This window comes from Salvelinus alpinus, chromosome 2 (assembly GCF_045679555.1).
Source record: "Salvelinus alpinus chromosome 2, SLU_Salpinus.1, whole genome shotgun sequence".
In the NCBI taxonomy this organism is placed as follows: Eukaryota; Metazoa; Chordata; class Actinopteri; order Salmoniformes; family Salmonidae; genus Salvelinus; species Salvelinus alpinus.
The window spans coordinates 69,022,416-69,043,032 of NC_092087.1; the positions used below are offsets into that span (position 1 = coordinate 69,022,416).

The 20,617-nt window shown below is 42.8% G+C and overlaps 1 protein-coding gene across 1 annotated transcript; it reads left to right on the top strand.

Moving 5' to 3' along the window:
* Nucleotides 1-404: 404 nt before the first annotated feature.
* Nucleotides 405-18,934, top strand: LOC139567542 (mucolipin-1-like). Its single transcript, XM_071388885.1, has 14 exons — nt 405-660; nt 9,287-9,558; nt 9,866-10,033; nt 10,493-10,649; nt 11,424-11,505; nt 12,125-12,221; nt 12,475-12,574; nt 13,052-13,158; nt 13,836-13,985; nt 14,163-14,264; nt 14,345-14,467; nt 14,955-15,161; nt 15,977-16,107; nt 16,421-18,934. Exons 1-14 carry the CDS (start codon nt 615-617, stop codon nt 16,455-16,457), a joined length of 1,779 nt encoding a protein of 592 aa, XP_071244986.1. The 5' UTR covers nt 405-614; the 3' UTR covers nt 16,458-18,934.
* Nucleotides 18,935-20,617: the final 1,683 nt, after the last annotated feature.

A 20,617-nucleotide genomic window follows, 5' to 3' on the forward strand; every position in this document is an offset into this window, starting at 1 on the left:
GTAAAATACCACAGTGTGCAATCACTGCAGCAAGATTTGTGACCTGTTGCCACAAGAAAAGGGCAACCGGTGAAGAACAAAGACCATTGTAAATACAACCCATAATTATGTTCATTTATTTCCCCACTTGTACTTAAACTAATTGCACATCGTTACAACACTGTATATAGACATAATGTGACATTTGAAATGTCTTTATTATTTTTGAACTTTTGTAAGTGTAATGTTTACTGTTCATTTTTTGTCGTTTATTTCACTTTTGTTTATTATCTATTTCACTTGCTTTGCCACTGTAAACATATGTTTCCAATGCCAATAAAGTCCTTTGAATTGAATTGAAATAGATGAGAACAAGCGCCACCTTGTGTAGTCACATGATGGCACATTAGTCATGTGATCTCGTCTGAGGAAGCGAGTTATGTCTCGTCCCGATGCTGAACCTATACTGTAATTGTAGAACACAGAAAAACGTCGTCTTCATGGTTATCTTCTCAGACAGTTAATTTCACGCCAACAATATACTCGCGTTTTAGAACAGATTTTATTTGCCTTATTTATTCTGAGAGAGTTCAGATTTTATGTCAAATATTTATTTATAGTTTCAAAACGTTTACATGGCTACAGCAAGCGGCAATTGTAACCACGGCAGCGCCCGTTCAGGTATGTTGAGTTTCAATAATTTTCTGCCATGTAACTTTGGGTGTTTTAAGTGGTTTGTTACATTGTTGCATGCCTTCCATTGAAAGGAGGGCCCTGTGTATATTATGATTGTTGCGTAACCTAGCTCTACAGTGTGGGCTGTCATGTCTTGCCAATCATCTCCATAAAACATACATCTCATTCTAGGTACAAAATCAATGGCGATTAATCGTGAATAAATGCATTAGTAACATTGTATAACACAGTAACACACACAATAACACTGTATAACACAGTAACATTGTATAACAGAGTAACATTGTGCAACATGGTAACATTGTATGAGGCAGCAGCATCAACAATGTTTTGTTACAATGTTTCCAAACACTGACTGGAAGAAGCGTTATTGCATAAATGTGTACAAAACCATCCACCCTCTAGTCCGTTATCCCCAAGATGTTTTGTTTTTTAATCATGTGATCGCTGTTGCTGGGGTTGTCATGCAGCTTTGATGTGTGCAATATGAGTCTTTGTGTGGGTGCTATTCCTTGAATGATGCCGTGTTTCCCATAGAAACTAGCAGGCTATCCATTCACAGGGTAAGTTGAGAACGCCTACATAGTATCACTATCTTTTTTAAAACCATGTCTATATTTCCCAAACACAATGCAAAACAATCCCAATCGCTTTTTTGTCTTTTAATGATTTTACGCATTTTTTTAGCACAGTGTTATCACATAACAAACACTTTGTATATTTTAAACAGTTAATATAAGCCAGGCCCTGGTGTTACCTCATATCCCAGCAATAATGTCTTGCATTACGCCTGGAAAGAAAACACTTCAATTTGCTTAACTTGCCCTTGGCTCAACTTACCCCAAGGCAACACAACTACAAGGATGCTCTTTCATGCTACGTTTAGGGCCTCATATTGACGCTTATGGAGACCCCAAATTATGTATAGAAAAAATGTCAAATGATCTGCTTTGGTTTATATGCAAGCATCACGAAACCTCTTCCCTAAATATTTGGTAAAATTATACATTTTGTGTATGGTTTCCTAGAAACAAGGGGTGGCTCAACTTACCCTTTGGCTCAACATACCCGATTCTCCCCTACTGACATTCTGGATGAAATAGGCAAAGATAGTTATCTTTATGTTGACCTGATGCTGACAGAATTTGCCAATTAGAGTTTACACTTGTCAAGTCTGGGGTAGGAAATTATACCTGATGGCCACTTTCAGCAAGGAAAATTGTAGCCTTGAAATTGTTCTAATTCTATCCCACCATTGCAGTCAACGCTGTACTTCAATGCTCATGAGTCTTGATTTAAGCAATTATTCCTCAATTCCAAGGTTAGTGCTATCTGGAATCCCTGGGACGTCCGTACCCTAAACACTTACCCCTAGCGTTTTAAATTATTAGTTGGACGTCCCAAGGATTCTGTTAAAGTGCTAGAGCGTTGGAAGCTGAAAGAAACTATTGTTTCATGAGCCCCCTCCAGGACCCCCAAGACCCTGACTACTCTTGCTCCCTCTCACCACCATAGCATGTCTGCTACATTTTAAACCAGACTGACCCAGTTTTTTACATTTATTTAATTTTTATTTCACCTTTATTTAACCAGGTAGGCCAGTTGAGAACAAGTTCTCATTTACGACTGCGACCTGGCCAAGATAAAGCAAAGCAGTGCGACAAAAACAACAACACAGAGTTACGCATAAACAAACGTACAGTCAATAACACAAAATAAAAGAAAATAGAAAAATCTATGTATATTGCGTGCAAATGTAGAAGAGTAGGGAGGTAGGCAATAAATAGGCCATAGAGGCGAAAATAATTACAATTTAGCATTAATACTGGAGTGATAGGTTCTCCATATATCATACACTGTGATAACCTCCCACCACCCCGTTTCTTAACTTCCTCTCACGTGTCCTAGTCTACGGTGCCCATATGACCGTGGACATGGGCTTTCATTTCTGCACTGGACTGTGTGTGGGTCAGGGGTTTAGAAATGGTCTTGTCAGCAGTCAAGCGGTTATCAAGCTTTTTTTTCCTCATGGCATAGTATACCTTTGACTCATTGTTTACAGTACTTCATGTGTGATCTCATACATATTATAATGAAATGATTCACCACAAGTGCACACTGTGGGGCCACCCTTGCGAACATTCGAAACAGTTTCAATTAAAACTGTTTCTCCGTCTCATAATCGGCATCAGCCAATTAAATTCGCTGAGGTAGTTGTACGTGATAAAACGCTACTAGTTCGCTTTTCCCATCAGATAACTTGGCGTACTTAGCCCAATGCTAACAACACAAGCTGGACGTGATTATTTCCCTGTAACAAAATATGTATCAGCCAATTACAAATGTTGACGTTATTGGACGTGACTGGAGATACTGGGATACGTTGTCCACAGAGCGGAAAGGCGGGCTTTCAAGCTCCTGCCTATTCATCTCTTTGGATTGGTGGATACATCTCGTTATTTGAGTACTTTTTGGAATAATAAATGAGTGGTGTTGACGTCGAAAGCCTGTATTCGATGGAGAGTGAGATGCTATGCCATCTTCAAGAATATGCATTGGCTGTCTCGAAATTTAACAGGGACAACTCCGATATAAAGTGTTTTACAAAGTGCATCACATTTCTATCAGTAAACCTGTAACAACCGAAGCGTTATGAAACTTCTATTAGATCAAATAAGTATCATGTATCTAAATAGCAATTTAAAAAAATGATTGACTAAATTCAACATTCCCTAATTTCCCCCCATACAAAAACTTCTCACTTGCTTAAATATTAATGATCTGCTTATGCGGACAGATTTTGTGTGGAGTAAACCCTCTCGCTTCGCCTCTTCCTCTCTGACGTGACCGAACACCTTTTCATGAGAGCGTCCTTAACAGAAGTCATACGGCACCATCTGCTAATCAAAGTTACTAAAACACGTACAGAAGTCCAATTGGACAGATAGCTCACAGTGTTGAGAGGCCGGTTTTCTGGTCTTTTTCACAGTTTGCGATGTTCAAATCCCAGTTGAGATATAGATTTTTCCTTTGAAAATTCCTGGAGAATCACATGTATTTATTTTTACATTTTGTGTTGCGAAGGGTTCGGCTAAAACCTTAGAAATGAAGATTATAAATATATTTAATGAGGAGCTTCTTGGAGTCCCCCTTGCAGACTGACATATACAAGGGTGTAGATCTGCTGGAGCGCACCAGAGCCATACTTTGCCAATTCTCAGAATGTTACTTGTTTAAAAAAAGTTTTGATAAAAGCTAAAACAATGTCTCCCAAGATCACTCAATGACTCATTAGTATTCTACAAAGGCCTAACTATAATAGCACACAGTGCATTTGGAAAGTGTTCAGACCCCTTGAACTTTTAACCACATTTTGTTACGTTACAGCTCAAATTGATTAAATAATATTTTTCCCTCATCAATCTACACACAATACCCCATAATGACAAAGTGAAAACAGAGGCCAGCTGTGGTAAATATAATTGATTGGACATGATTTACAAAGGCACACACCTGTCTATATAAGTTGACAGTGCATGTCAGAGCAAAAACTAAGCCATGAGGTCGAAGGAATTGTCCATAGAGCTCCGAGACAGGATTGTGTCGAGGCACAGATCTGGGAAAGGGTACCAAAAAATGTCTGCTGCATTGAAGGTCCCCAAGAACACAGTGGCCTCTATCATTCTTAAATGGAAGAAGTTTGGAACCACCAAGACTCTTCCTAGAGCTGGCCGCCCGGCCAAACTGAGGAATTGGGGGAGGTGACCAAGAACCTGATGGTCACTCTGACAGAGCTCCAGAGTTCCTCTGTGGAGATGGGAGAACCTTCCAGAAGAACAACCATCTCTGCAGCACTCCACCAATCAGGCCTTTATGGTAGAGTGGCCAGACGGAAGCCACTCCTCAGTAACAGGCACATGACAGCCCGCTTGGAGTTTGCCAAAAGGTACCTCAGCCCATGAGAAACAAGATTCTCTGGTCTGATGAAACAAGATTGAACTCTTCGGCCTGAATGCCAAGCGTCACGTCTGGAGGAAGACTGGCACCATCCCTACGGTGAAGCTTGGTGGTGGCAACATCATGCTGTGGGGGTGTTTTTCAGCGGCACGGACTAGGAGACCAGTCAGGATCGAGGGAAAGAGTAACAGAGCAAAGTACAGAGAGAACCTGCTCCAGAGCGCTCAGGACCTCAGACTGGGGCGAAGTTTCACCTTCCAACAGGACAATGTCTTAAGCACACAGCCAAGACAACACAGGAGTGGCTCCGGGACAAGTCCCAGAATGTCCTTGAGTGACCCAGCCAGAGCCCGGACTTGAACCCGATCTAACATCTTTGGAGGGGCCTTGAAAATAGCTGTGCAACGACGCTCCCCTGACAGAGCTTGAGAGGATCTGCAGAGAAGAATGGGAGAAACTCCTCAAATACAGGTGTGCCAAGCTTGTAGCGTCATACCCAAGAAGACTCGAGGCTGTAATCGCTGTCAAAGGTGCTTCAAAAAAAGTACTGAGTAAAGGGTCTGAATACTTGTGTAAATTTGATATTTCAGTTTTTTATTTAATACATTTCTTTTGCAAAAAATTCTAAAAACCTGCTTTTGCTTTGTAATTATGGGGTATTGTGTGTCGATTGATGAGGGGGAAAAAACATTTAAATCCAGTTTAGAATTAGGCTGTAACTTAACAAAATGTGTAAAAAGTCAAGGGGTCTGAATACTTTCCGAATACACTGTAGTCTAACGTTGCTGTTAGATTTTTTTTAAAACACCACTTAATTTCTTCTGTAGGCTACACTTACATGTACAACGTTTTGTATGCATTACTATTAGGGCTGACCCCATTTAGTCGACTGGTCGATTGTTTGGTCGACCGGGATTTTTTTGGTTGAGTAGTGGCAAATATATAAAAACAAATTATTGCACAAGAGACACATGTCTGATTCAAGCCAATCTGAGCGGACTAATCCAATGCGGGGACACACCAGTATCACCAGTAGTACATTTACCGTTAATTCACATATTTTCTAGTCTACAATATTTGTTTGTTTATGGTCATTTCTGTTAATGCATTCAATATATTATTATTATTATTACAGTCTTACCGTTGTCATTCTCGTAGTGGACACGATGTTTTCAGAGCGCACAACCTATGCTACACTTGTGAGAAAGGTTTGGTTGAGTTGTCAATTCTGTTTGTCTTTACTCGCCGTCACTGTGGAGCTTCTCAGAGTAATTTTTTCTTTGCCTCAAACAGCAAGTAAACAAAGTCTGTTTTTACATCCATTGAGAATGACAATAGTTCCTCAACATAGCCTATTTCAAAAATCTTTCCAGCTCTCTCCCTTTCGATTATCCTACCACTCAGCATGAAAGGGGGAAAAAATGTAATGCTCTGATCCGGTGGAAACGTCATAAAATAGGTCTATCTGATTTAGTTCTTATCCCTTTCGCAAAATAGCCTACAGCTGTGTCTGTCTGTGTGGAGCTCACTGGCAGGAAACTCTGAGGACACAGAATATTTTATACACTGTTGCAAGCTTCGGGCTGGACCAAGTTAATACAATAGTTGATACAATGTTTCATGTCCCTTGCAGACAGGCCATGTGTAGCCAATGTGATTTATAGGATATTTACTTCCGTCAGGATATTTTCTACCTGCGGGCTGCAATGTTTTAATTCTTGGCTTTATGTAGGCTATTTTTACATATTGGCGATGGCAATCGAAGTTACTTTTAGATCTGTATCATTTTCATTTCGAATTTTGATTAACCACATGACATTGATTTTGAGATATGGGACTTTATTATAAATTAAATTAGACTGTTCCACGAAAATGTGCATATGAAAATCATAACTTGGCACTCCAAATGGAAAAGGTTGCTGACCGCTGGTGTAGCCTATTACCAGCAACTTCAGGGGCATAATGGCAGAATCTGTGAAGGCCAGCAGCAGCGGGAGGAGGGGGGACAGGAACAGTTATTTTCCCTTCTGGTTAGGCTATATTGATCTCTGGCTCCCTCTTTAGTAATTTGTGTGTTTTCATTTTTAATTGCAGTGCTTAAAGCATCATACAAGCTCAGTAGCGTACATAAAGTTGATTTTATTCAAATATATGGAAAAATACACGTTTAAAAAGTTCAGCCAATCGATTGGTCGAAAGAACAGATTACTCTTGGTCAACCAATATTTTTTTTAGTCGGGGACAGGAGTAGGGCTCGAACCCATGGTGAAAGTGCACTATCGATTTCGAGTCAACCGCTTTAGCAGTGTGTGCCACATGGAAGCAATGGTAATAACGGTACATGATTAATTTTTTTAACGATGTGTGATAAACGTACATGTGTAAGGACTTCATTTATCTTTTTTCCATTAATGCAAATGGATGTGTGTGAAACAGATTAGCAAAAACTGGATTTTGTCTCATATGCGAAAACGTGAACATTTTGTCTAATGTTAGTACTAGTAGCCTAGTTAAAGATGCACCAATGCAATATTTGTTACACACACGACATTGTTACACACCGATGGAACAAACGTAAATCTTGAATTTATAGGTTTAAAATATCCCCCTAGTGTCCAGGGTTGACCTATTTTTTTAATATATATTTTTTTTTACAAATGCCATTGGTTGGTGGATATAAAGTCTAAGATCTCTTATAGGCTGATGCAGAATTTTTTACAGGAAATAATCACAGTCAGCTGGTGAGGCTAGCATAGGGCTAACGTGCCAGGTTATCTGACTGGACCAGCTACAATGTAGCGTTCAATAACGTGCAAGTAAATCAACGATTTTAATTGGCTGATGTGCATTTTGAGACTGAGAAACAGTTTAAAGTTAAATAATAACAATAACAAAAAGACCACCTCATAACCATATCCTCTCGCCACAGGAGGAAATAGAAACAGGAAACAGGAAATAGAGTCCAAGAGACCACCCAGAGTTAAGAGTTGACAGAGACGAGGAGCAGCTTTGCTTGTTTACTGGTTCCAGTGAGGTTGCATAGTGTAGCCTGCTCTCCCTGGGTGGCCCAGTGCAGACTGATAGCTTCTGATCCATTGTAGCGATACAGAGATGCTGGCAGACTGATGGTCACAGTGCTGACTATGACTGACGGACAAGGTGCAGAGTTGTCTATTAAGCCTTCTCTAACACACCATTGACTGCCCTGAACCGGAAGAGCAGGATTTTTCAGCGGATTTATTCCGTTTGATTGACTCTATCTCTTAGTGCGGCTCAGCAACAAGCCCTCGTCATCTGCACTTTTGTTTTGACGATTGCTATCGGCCTTGATGGCCAAAATGGCCCATCAAGATCTGTCAATTTCTTGGCTCGGGCTGCTATTGCTGGCACGAAATGTTACAAAGTGAAATTATTTCAGCACAGGTCTGAATTGTTTTTGACAGGGAGAGTCACGCAACTGCTGTCATGTCTGTGAGTGTTTGTGACCTTGCAAGGTTCTGTGTGTGCAAGTCGATATATTGTAGTTAGGTCACTCCCCGCTAGATAGGCTTCTCTCATTCACTTGGCCGAACTAAAGATTGTTAGATATGCAGGTGATTATTGTGGATGGCTTTCTATAGGTAAACATTGAGACGTCACCGTTGCCTCACACAATCCTACACGCACACATCGGTGATTCTCTCTTCTACGTCCGTCAGACCAGATTTTGGGTCTTCTGTCTGGTTTTCGAGTTCTGTTTACCAGAGGTGAGGTGACCCAATTCATGACAGCAGTTCATTTCAAGTTCCACTTCCTTTTTCTTCCATTACTGCTGAACTAGCTCTTTTACCCCCTAACTGTATGGTCCACATTTCCCTTCCAAGTCTGCTATTGTCACATGTTTGTTTGGGTGACTCAGAGGTTGAATTCAGCTTTCACCAGCGGTCTCTCCACTGAAGGTGCAGTGATTTAGGTTTTTACTACACCTTTATGGTTTATGTTATCGACGACGACAATCCAAATGTGTAGCATCGCACCTCGAAGCTCTGCTCCTTCGACAAACGACTACCAAGTCAGACGGGTGTTGTAACAGCAGCCCAACCATCCCTGGAGTCTTTCTGTGTCTTCCAGCCATCTCCAGGGGTGTGTTTCTGTCAGCCTTGAGTGGCAGAGCCGCCAGCTACAGCACACCAGTCACCCGCATCTCTTCCTCCAGGGAGGCTGTCTGTCTCGCCCGGCCCAGCCCAGAGCATCTGATCTGGGTGTTGTTTTAATAAGCTGGCCTGTGTCACCTCCCAGGGTTTTACTAGATAGAGACGTGATGATGGATGACTATATGAGGCGAGGGAGATTAGGAAATGTAATTCATGAAATCTGCCCGAACTAGTACGAGAGCTGTCACTCACTGAAGGGTAACTTTACGAGACGTAGCCTATTCATCAGTACGCAACAGTGTACTGTTGGTGTTGGTGCTCACAAAGGAAATAGCACTAATATGGAGTGACGTTGCGGTGCGCTATTTCAGGTAACATTGGTGTTTTGCTCAGATATCCACTCCACATTCTTTGATAGGCCTGACTGTTCGTATTAGTCACTCTCACTATCCTTCTATCGCTGCTAACATGTTTTTTTTCTTCCTTTTTCTCCCCTCGCTCTCTATCTGTCCGTCTCTCAGAGAAGGACAGGTTGGTTTCCTCTGTGTCTCCTCACGGCTACGGCTCCAGCGACAGCAGCGGCAAGCATGTTCACCACAGAGACGGCCATGGCAACCCCCGGTTGCCCACGGCGACGGCGGGTGGTTGGCTGGGGGCGGAGCAGGGAGAGGAGGCCCTGCGCAGGAAGATCAAGTACTTCTTCATGAGCCCCTGTGACAAGTTCCACGCCAAGGGTCGCAAGCCCTTCAAACTGGGCCTGCAGCTGCTCAAGATTGTCATTGTCACTGTGCAGGTAACTACACACATTTAGTTTGATATGCACTTTGAGTGTATGAACAGTACATTTTCAACGCCCTCTTGGCAAAGCTCAGGTTTTATGGCGGGACCAACAATCCTGAAGTCCATAACAACTGACACCTTGTTCCATATGCACCGTTCCTATTGGTGGATAGGATGTCTGTGCATTTGACGTTTTGAAATATGGACCGACAATCTTTACAACAATAACTTCTAAAATGTCCCAAAGATCAGTAAGGGTTACGTTATAGTTGGTCACTTTCCTTCAATAAAACACCTGAATCGCTACTTCCCTCCATCAGCTGGTGTTGTTTGGCCTCAGCAACCAGATGGTGGTGACGTTCAAGGAGGAGAACACCATGTCCTTTAAGCACATCTTCCTGAAGGACTATGACGAGGGCTCCGACGACACGTTGGCCGTGTACACACAGAGCGATGTCTACAAACACATCTTCTACGCCGTAGACCAGGTAACAGTCACTAACGACACCCGGGTCATGTTCATTAGGGCATGCAAAGGACTTTTTTTTTTAAGGAAAATGTTAATGAGAGTTTCAGGAAATCTCTCCGTTCGGTGCCTAATGAACACGACCCGGCATACAGACTGAGATGTAAACATGTCCATGCAGCGCAAAGAAGGACCACATCGCGTCCCCTTCATCATTTCATCCTCTACTTTCATCCTAAAAGTCTCCAACTCTTTAGGCCCTGTTTGAATATTTAGAATGTATCCTTTCCTTCCTGCATCATTTTGAAGGAATCACAGATCTCAGTGAGTTTGATTGGTGAAAGCGGTAGTGTGGAAACGTTCACTAATCGTCTACGGATCCGCATACAGATCAGTGATTACCTCAAATTAGGGCGGAAAGAGGGATAAATTATTTTTAAATATTATTCTCCATCCTCGTACCCTTCCTCCTCCCTCACAGTATGTGGTGCTACACGAGACCACGGTGGGACACTATGCGTACGTCTATGGGGTCGGGGTGAACGGGAGTGCCCTCTCTCTCTGCCAGCAGTACTACAAGAAGGGCAGCATCGATCCCGCCAATGATACCTTCAACATTGACCCTCGTGTTATCACAGGTACATAGATCTACTTTATTGCATTATGCCAGAGGTCACCAACCCTGGTACTAGAGCTACACAGTGTTGGTGCTTCCCAAATGGCACCCGATGGAGTGGGAATGTAGTGCCATTAGTGACTCAGCTTAAATGTAATTCTGTTCCAACATGCTTTTGATGATTAGTTGACTAATTGAAAAAGGATGAGTTTTGTGCCAGATTTGAACAAAATCCTGCACGCCTTGTGGCTTTCCAGGGCCAAGTTTGGTGGATTGACCATTGCTTTATGCCTTAGCCTTGTCTAGCCTGAAGTGAAGTTATTTCATTTACTGTAACAATGGGGACTACCCAAAGAGTTGCTAAGCTGCTTATTTCCAGTACCACGTCATCTTTTCAGTAACAATTCATCGTAACTGTGTCATTTTCTTCTTGACTAAACGTGTGTAAGTACTGTATTGTTCCCCGACCCCAACCATGTGAAAGTAGTAGGAAGCCCCACTTCCTTATATGAGCTGACACTTGGGACAATACTACTGACTAAAGGGGAAACACATTGAGCAATGGAAATCACCTGGTATTGAAATGACCTACCCTTGAAGTGACCTGCCCTTTGACTCTTGACATAATCACCAGAACAGAATAACCATAGATATATAATTACTAGAGCATACATTTATATCAGTGTTATGGTAATTCTATTTCAGTATAATTCTATTTCTGTAAGGAAAAACATTGACAGCCCCTAAAATGACTAACTTCTCTCTCTCTCTCTCTCTCTCGCTGTCCTGTTACTAGATTGTGTGGGAGTTAACCCTCTGTCAGTCCCTCGAGCGCCTTTAGGCAGTGACTACAAGAACTTTACCCTCAAGTTCCACAAGTAAGGCTTCATTTTTCAAAAGTCTTTTCAAATGACTTCGGTCTCTCGTGTTTGCTGTCGGTCTAAAACTAAGATAGATGGTACATCCATTTTTGTAGTATCTGACTGTAGACTTTTAGCGCCACAAACTGTTTACACACTCCCTATAGCCCTGGGTTATGTTCATTAGACGCCAAACGGAAAACTAACAAAAAACAGGGAAGGTCTACCTGGACTTGTCCAATAAGAAGAAAAAAAATGTTTTGCGTTGCAAAATGTTTGAAAACGTTTCTCTTTGCTTTACATTTTACATTTACATTTTAGTCATTTAGCAGACGCTCTTATCCAGAGCGACTTACAGTAGAGTGCATACATTTTATTACATTTTACATACTGAGACAAGGATATCCCTACCGGCCAAACCCTCCCTAACCCGGACGACGCTATGCCAATTGTGCGTCGCCCCACGGACCTCCCGGTTGCGGCCGGCTGCGACAGAGCCTGGGCGTGAACCCAGAGACTCTGGTGGCGCAGCTAGCACTGCGATGCAGTGCCCTAGACCACTGCGCCACCCGGGAGATCGCTTCGACATAACCCTGATATCCCTCTGCATTTTCTATTTCCACTCCATATTGTCTAGACTCATAAACGTGACGATACAGTTCCAACTAAAGGCCATCAACATTCAGACCATCATCAACAACGAGATTCCTGACTGTTACACCTTCCTCATAACGGTGAGTCCCACCCCCCCCTTCCCTCCCCCACCACTTCCTACAAATGGTGCTACCCAGTCTGTGGCTCATTGTAACCTGTTTAGTGTGTAGTAGTTGCTGTGGAAACCGTTTCATTGCCTGTATATTATAGGTAACCTATAACCCATCTGTTATATTATCCCTTGAAGAGGGATTTCATTTTATTGCCAAGGTTTACAGCAAGTACGACTGGTATGAATGTCTGATCTGTTGTTCTTTCCATCTGTTTCTACAGATAGTCCTGGACAACAAGGCTCACAGTGGTAAAGTGAGGATCAGTCTGGAAAACCAGGCTTTTATAAAGGAGTGTAAAGACCCCAGTGTGTCTGGCCACGGTGAGATAGACGTTTTGTTTTTATTAAACATTTATTTCACCAGGTTAATACTAATTAGACACCAAACAGGAGAAGCACACGCTGTGCCCTAATTATTACGACCCAGGAGAATCTCATTTTTTCCCGAGCGAAAGAGACCTGGTAAGAGATTCGTCCCCAAAAAATTCTTAAATACATTTAGCGTGTGCATAGGTCAATACGAAACTACACACAGAATGACCAGACAGAAATTTACCGGTACAACTTGTACCACAAACAAACGGCAAGACAAACACTATGTACACTCTAAGCAATCTCCCCTATTGCCGTCTTCATTTGACCTCATAAGACATTATAGATGCCTCATAGGAATTTTCACTTAGTCATGCATTGGTGTCAACGTGAAATTTTGACTTGTGGAAGTAAGGATTCGCCCCCTATGCTTCTACTTGATGAAAGCCACTAACTCCTCTCTTTCCTTCCCTCCCTCTATCTCAGCGGAGAACTACACACGGCTAGCGTTTGACGTGGTGGTGGCGATCGTTTGTATGCTGTCCCTGCTGCTGTGTGGCCGCTCCATACTCCGCGGCATCATACTACAGGCGGTAAGTCACTGGGAGGCGGAGGGCAGGAAGAGAGGAAGTGGTTAAAAGGAGGGACATCCAATCTGGTGGTCCTCTATAGCTCAGTTGGTAGAGCATGGCTCTTGCAACGCCAGGATAGTGGGTTTGATTCCCGGGACCACCCATATGTAAAATGTATGCATGACTCTAAGTCATTTTGGATAAAAGCGTCTGCTAAATAGTGTATGATATAATAATAATAATAATGTATTGTCTGAGAACATACTGTAGATGCATTTGTTTGCTTGTTAAAGGGTTGGGGATTGGGGTGGAAGGAAGGAAGAGAGATGTTTGTTGTTGTTGATGGTAGTGGATTGGTATTCTGTGAATTGATTCCATTTTTAGAGTAATGCTCTGCGACACGAAAACCGAGAAGGTGTGAATACTCGTCTTTCCAGTATGGTCACCCAACTCCTCTCTGTGTCTCTCTCTCTCTCTCTCTCTGTCTCTCTCTCTCTGTGTCTCTCTCTCGCTCTGTGTCTCTCTCTTTTTCTGTGTGTCTCTCTCTCTCTCGCTCTCTCTGTGTCTCTCTCTCTCTGTGTGTGGCTCTCTCTCTTTCTCTGTGTGTGTGTCTCTCTCTCTCTCTCCGTGTGTCTCTCTCTCTCTTCCTGTGTGTGTGTCTCTCTCTCTCTCTCTCTCTCTCTCTCTCTGCGTAACAGGAGTTTGTCGAGTTCTTCAAGACTAACCTGGGCCGGAAAGTAAGTTGGGATGAAAGGATGGAATTCATCAATGGCTGGTACATCCTGCTCATCATCAGTGACGTCCTCACCATCATCGGCAGCGCCATTAAGATCGGCATCGAGTCCAAGGTCAGAGGGGACTTTTTCCTCTACTGCTCAGAGTAGAATAGAATACCTTTATTTTTCCCAGAGGAAAATGCTAAAGAATTATTTGAAATCGCCAGCCAAAAAAATAATCTCAGTTTGGGTAAAGACCGTTGTGCTAAACTCATGAGGCATTTATGAGTTGAATATCTCTCCATACAGAATATGTCATCGTATGATGAGTGTGGCATCCTGTTGGGGACCTCCACCTTGTTGGTGTGGGTCGGAGTCATTCGCTACCTCAGCTTCTTCCAGAAGTACAATGTAAGTTGCCTACACACACAGACACAGACAAGCACTAACGATGACGGATTCACCCACTCTCCTGGCTCTCTCCCTCTCAGATCCTGATCGTGACCTTGCGAGCTGCGTTCCCCAACGTGATCCGGTTCTGCTGCTGTGTGGCTGTCATCTACCTGGGCTACTGCTTCTGTGGCTGGATCGTGCTGGGGCCCTATCACGTCAAGGTACAGACAGCCACCATTTTGAAGCACAGACAGACATGCTAACAGAAGAAGGCCAATGACAGAGTGGGCCGGCAAATCAATTGAAAAGGAAACAGTGAATCTGGAGGGGGACACCCTATATGGTTCAGTGATGACTGCACAATGGTGCATTGTGGGATTTTGCACAATAATGACGTACTGTGATATTAACATGTGATTTGTCTATTATTATAATTACATTTTACTGGCCCTTGCCAGTAAGATGGCCATAATGGATTTTCTTTGATTTATTTTGTTTAAAAAAATGTGTGTACTGAATCCTCAATCATTTTGAACCGATTCACTGTTTATATCATACAGTGAGAATGGTCATGTTAATTCATGGTTGTTTGTGTAATTTAACAGTCTCTCTCTCCCTATCGTATTCAATTCATTAAGCTGTATTGCAATGAAATACATGAAATGTAATTGAACTGTTTCCCTCTCCCTCTCTCTCTCCCTCCGTCAGTTCCGCTCTCTCTCCATGGTGTCGGAGTGCCTGTTCTCGCTGATCAACGGCGACGACATGTTTGTGACCTTCTCGGAGATGCAGGAGAGCAGCACGCTGGTGTGGGTGTTCAGCCAGGTCTACCTGTACACCTTCATCTCCCTCTTCATCTACATGGTACTGTCGCTCTTCATCGCCCTCATCACCGGCGCCTACGAAACCATCAAGGTAACAACAGCAGGCAACATTTTCGTCAGACAAAAGAGCACAGATCTGTGTCAAAAATACAGTAATCCCATTATAATCTGCAGTGTGATTTAATTTGAAGATGTTCTTCAACGGTGTGCGTTTTCAGAGACCATGGTACAGCCAAGAGTCATGAGACTTTAAAGCCCTTTGTCTATGTGAAGGAAGTTAGAGGTCATTTCTCAAGCCGTTGCTAACTAGCGTTACCGCAATATGACTGGAAGACTATAGTATCTACTAGCATGCTTGCAGTTACCCATAGACTTCCAGTCATTGCCCAAATGCTATTTAGCAATTGCGCTAACTCTAGTTAGCAACTTCCTTCAAACTGCACGCAGAGACATAAAAACGGTATCCGCGAGTTCATCTGATAAAGGGCTTCATTGCCAAAATCCCGAAGTATCCCTTTAAACGGACTTGAATCCAAATTAATGTAGAAGAGCTGCTTATTTGCTGCTTGTCTTTTACATTCATTTGGAGTTGAGGCGTATAGCTGGGTTTACACAAATTCTGTGGGATGTGGATTCATATTTAGAGTTGCATTCCTCATAAAGAACATTCATGTTCACAGCTCATAGCGGTACAAACAGAAGCCAATTACAAACAACAACACCTAATGAAAGCCAACCGATCCCAATACACACTGTGTCTGCTTCCCAAATGGCTCCCTATTCCCTATATAGTGCACTACTGCCTTGGTCAAAAGTAGTGCACTACATAGGGAATAGGGTGCCATTTGAGATGCAGAGAGTGAGCAACCTAAACATGGATGCCTGTCTCCTCTCCTGTCCCTCCAGCACCAAACCCAGGAGCCCTACCACATTACGGACCTGCACGCCTTCATCGCAGAGTGCACTGACACGCCCAGCTCGGGGATGTTCCGGGGCCTAGAGACCTCGCCATGCTCTTTCTTCTGCTGTTGTGACAGGTGGGTCAAAGGGCACAGGTCAAGACTGAAGGTAGAGTTCAAGGCCGGGTTCAGAAACCACCCTCCAGCTCCTAACCTCTTCAGTATTTGCCAATCTGAAGGCGTCAGACGGGTGTAAGTTGATGGTGGTGGCTCCACCTAGCCTTGATGGGGATGGATGTTCCTCTGTAGAATGATCAGCAGTAGATGCCACTTCAATGACCAGACAATAACAGATGCATTCACTGTTATCCTTTCTATCATGGTTGAGAGACGTTTATGTTTTTCTACATGTGTATGCGCGACCGTGTTAAGTGTTTGTTTCTTCCCTCAGAACGACAACATACGAGGATGTCCTTTTGGTGAACTGACTGGGCTGGGGTGTCTGGACCTACAGCGCTCTCTGCTGGCCGGAGCACCACACTGCATCCAGATTTTAATTGTCATTACCATCAAATCTGGGTCAGGCATGAGCACTTACTTGAATGAGGGGCCTCAGTTCAACCATATACAGACAGAGGACTATGAGCTGAAAGCCTCATCTTTTTTTGATTGGATTCATTGGCCAGACCTCCTGCATTGTGTGAATGTTATAGGGATGTTGCCTGGATGTTACACAGTAACATACAGCTCAACACAGCATTCCCCACACAGAAAGAGAACAACAGTATTTTACCAAAAATCTGGATATATGCACAATCCATACTTGCTGAGGACCATAGTGCAATGTGAAATGTCTTGTTAGCATTAATGCTAACGTTTAGCTGCTTTTAATTGTTTTACATGGGTTTTTAGGTGTTCAGTAAGCTGCAAAATGGACAAGAACTGGACAAAGCATGTTATTAATATCAGAAGTTCTGGTTATATATGAAGGGGATGACAATGACATGCATACTTCATACTAGGTCAGAGACTGCTCTGGAGTAGCATTTCCACTGTCCCTAAAAGGAGAGGGCACTTAAGCCCAAGTCACATGACTCACCCAAGAACATCATTGCCCTGTCATGAGGCGCAAGCCCAGCAAGAACTGCTGAGAGCAAGGCTGGCTTCGCCACAGTGCTTTGTGTTTCGCCACAGTGCTTTGTGGTTACCACCGCTGCACTCAAGTGTACAAGTAAATTGAACTTAAACGCTGCACTGCATCTGGACCCAATGGCTCACTCAATAGCCTTAATCTTTGCTCAGATGTACAAATCTCATGCCTAATAGGCTGAGTTTAGACAGGCAGTCCAATTCTGCTCTTCTTTTGACCAATCACATCAGATCTTTTTCAGAGTTGATCCGTTTTGGTTAAAAAAAATACAGATTAGTAGATATAAGATAAGACTTGAGCTTCCTGTCTAAACGCAGCCATAGTATTTCAGAGTTTAAGACCGATCAATTAACAAAACTGTACTTACACCAAGGTGCTGGTTCTGGTCTCCAGGAACAATATCCATAGAATTGTCCTGTAGTTTAAGTTGGACAGAGAAAGAGATGCAGTGCATCATCTGAAGCACACCTACAGTACCAGTAGTTTCAGTAGGTGTTCATCCGATGACACAGCACACAGGGTAAATGTCAGTGCTATTGTTGATTTGTACGTGTCAAGTTGTACACTGTACATGTCCTGTTCACGACGCACAAATGATGCTGCTTCATCAGAGGTCATTTGAAAGGGGACCCGTAGTGAAGTAGTCAAATCCACCTCGGGTCTCACAAAGACCCACTAACACAATACCCACCATGGCACAGCATTCCGGTCACAATGGTAATGTGACTTTCCAATTTTGCCTGACCTGAATGTAACTTCTTTAAATGAGGAAACTACATGATTGGAAAATGGAGGGTTCATCTTTTTTGGGGGGTGGGGGGGGGTGAATTTTTAAAAGGCCTAAGCTCCAGTCGTGGACAATATGGATGGAGAACTGCAGATTGTATCCGACTGGTCTACAGAACAAAGACTGCCTGCGAGTAACGAGGAGAGGATAACGAGCAGGCAGGACAGCTAAACGAGGCCAGAGGGGTGGGGTATTTGCGAGCACTGCAGTAATGCCTGTGATGTTGACCCAGCACAATGCTCTTACATATGTTTCGTTCCCATTCTGTTGTATGCCTCATAATGATGCCTAGTTTAAAACTAGCCAATTGCTTTGTCCTAGTGAAAGTTTAAATTATTTCGTGTTTTTTTTTATGTTGGGTTGTTTTGGTATCTAGAGAGGAACGCCTAAGGGGAGTGTGGTCTTCCGGTTCAGACTCCAGAAAGTGGTCATGCCTTGAGCTTTGTACTCCAATCACTATTGAAGAAGAAAAAATAATATATTTTTTAATAGGTTCTAGGCCTGCTTCCATTACGGTCCCTAGCTACTTCTTCTAAAAGTGAACCTTTTGGCGTTTTGATAGATTCCAAAGAACCAAGGTGTAGGCAAAGTTCTATGGGAATATAACCTCCCAAATAGGCTGAAAGCAGAGCTTTCACCATATCCGTTCTTTAGGATCTGAGAACACCAAAGGGCTGGAGGCTACGAGAAGTGGCTAGGGGCCGAAATGGTACAGGGCCATAGCTTGTCTGCCGGTTAGTGAGGAGTCATGTAGCTCTTATTTTAATGGTCATATAGTACGTTTAAATTAAATGTATGTTCTTAACTAAGCAGTACACAAACAGGATTTGTTTTTGGCCTTGCGATTGTATATTGTAGAATTAGACACTTAGATGTCCTGTTCAAGCAGTCTGTAGACATGTAAGCAGTTCATTGTGTAATCTTTTTTTTATGTTGATCTTACTTGAACATTGTTTTGAGTATGTTGGATCTCTGTGCCACACTCAGTACGAAGCCAAACCACTGATGATTAAATGCCTGTTTGTTCACCTGGCTGGAAATACTTTGGAGAAGGAGGAGGTTTGGGGAAGGAGGAGGATGCTTTGGGCTGCATCCCGATTCTCCACCCTTCTCCCGAAGTCTGCACTTGCACGCATCAATGGATTTAAAAGCAATGGATTGGTGTAATCGTTGGCTAGAGGGAATTTCCTCTTGTTGAGTCTACGACGGGAAGTGTGCAAATGCAAAAAAAAAATGAAAAAGGGTGAAGAATCAGGACGCAGCAATACTTTGGTTTCTTCACCACTTGATTTAGATCCAAACAAAGCCGGTTAAATTGTCTGTTTTGTTCGTGTTTGATTTATATATTATTTGCATGAAACTCAACTCTAGGCCCATAGTCAAGCTTACAGTATAAAGTGTGTGACGGAAAATCCTGAGTTTACCACAGGATGTAATTACCTGAAGTTACCAGATGGGGGAATACGGGCTTTTGCACCCCTCAGACTTGGACAATAACATCCTAAAGGAGGAGAATAGACCACCTTACATCCAAGTTCTGTTTATTAGGTAGACAGAGACAATAGGGATCTAATACAACCGAAGACTAAATTATTGTATTATAGTGCAACAAATACCATAGATACATTTACACAATTCATGTAACATTCAATATGCACAAATTCGGCACAGTCCAGATATAAAAACGGCGATGGTAGATCTCCTTACATAGAAAACACGTGCCCATATCCTGGTAACACAGGAAGTTGGTGGCACCTTAATTGGGGAGAACGTGGCTCGTGGTAATGTTTGGAGCGGACTTAGTGGAATGGTATCAATCACATGTTTTTGATGCCATTCCATTTGCTCCGTTCCCGGCCGTTATTATGAGGCGTCCTCCCCTCAGCAGCCTCCACTGCTAATGTACCTTTCCTAAGCAGCCTTTGGCAGCTGATGCAGCACATCATTCCTTCCAGTCCACTAAACCTAATATCATCATCCATTATGTACTGTCCTGGCTGCCTATCCTTTAGCTGAGCTCTTGGCCCATGTCCATCTCAGTGACTCACTCTTTGTTCTTGCACTCTAATAGTCTACAGGGTGTGTCCACTGTGTATGTGCACACCACTTGATGCTGGCGATGAGTTTTTATTATTTTTCTCCACACCAAATACAAACACACACATACGAACAATGACTTACAGACGCACACAAACGATGACTACTATCTCCTCTGCCAGACCCTCGTGGTCTCGCCTCCATCCCTAGTGCCTGCATTATTGTTTGCCACTTGGCCTTAAATTGTACCAATTAGATTTTGTTTCTCAATATTTCAATAATAAATCATTTGATTTTTCCCTTGTGTTAATGATGGCGGATTGATTGATTTCCACGTTTTTAAGTATACGTTTTTTTCAAGACGAGAAGAGAATCGTCCAGCCCATTGGGCATCTCACTACACCCCCATATTGTTTTTCCATTTAACCTTTATTCATACAGGTTATTTTCATTGAAATATGCCTTTTGCACTAGAGACCTGTAATGACCTGTGGATATGCTTGTAGTTGTTACATGGTGCCCTCAATACATGATGACTACTCTGAGGTAATGGTCTACAATCTAAAGTTTCAATGGGTCGGTAAGGTTTGGTGTTTGGTGTCTGTGGCGTTGTTATTTCTATAGTATTTCGTTTGTCGTTTGATAATGTGTTCCAGTGTGTCAAAGGTGGCCTC

Bases quoted from the DNA above. Each gene is read 5' to 3' on its own strand.
- LOC139567542 (XM_071388885.1), top strand. From the start codon at position 615: ATGGCTACAGCAAGCGGCAATTGTAACCACGGCAGCGCCCGTTCAG. The intron at 11,506-12,124 runs GTAAGGCTTCAT...CATATTGTCTAG, and splicing joins TTTACCCTCAAGTTCCACAA to ACTCATAAACGTGACGATAC. The intron at 12,575-13,051 runs GTGAGATAGACG...CCTCTATCTCAG, and splicing joins CCCCAGTGTGTCTGGCCACG to CGGAGAACTACACACGGCTA.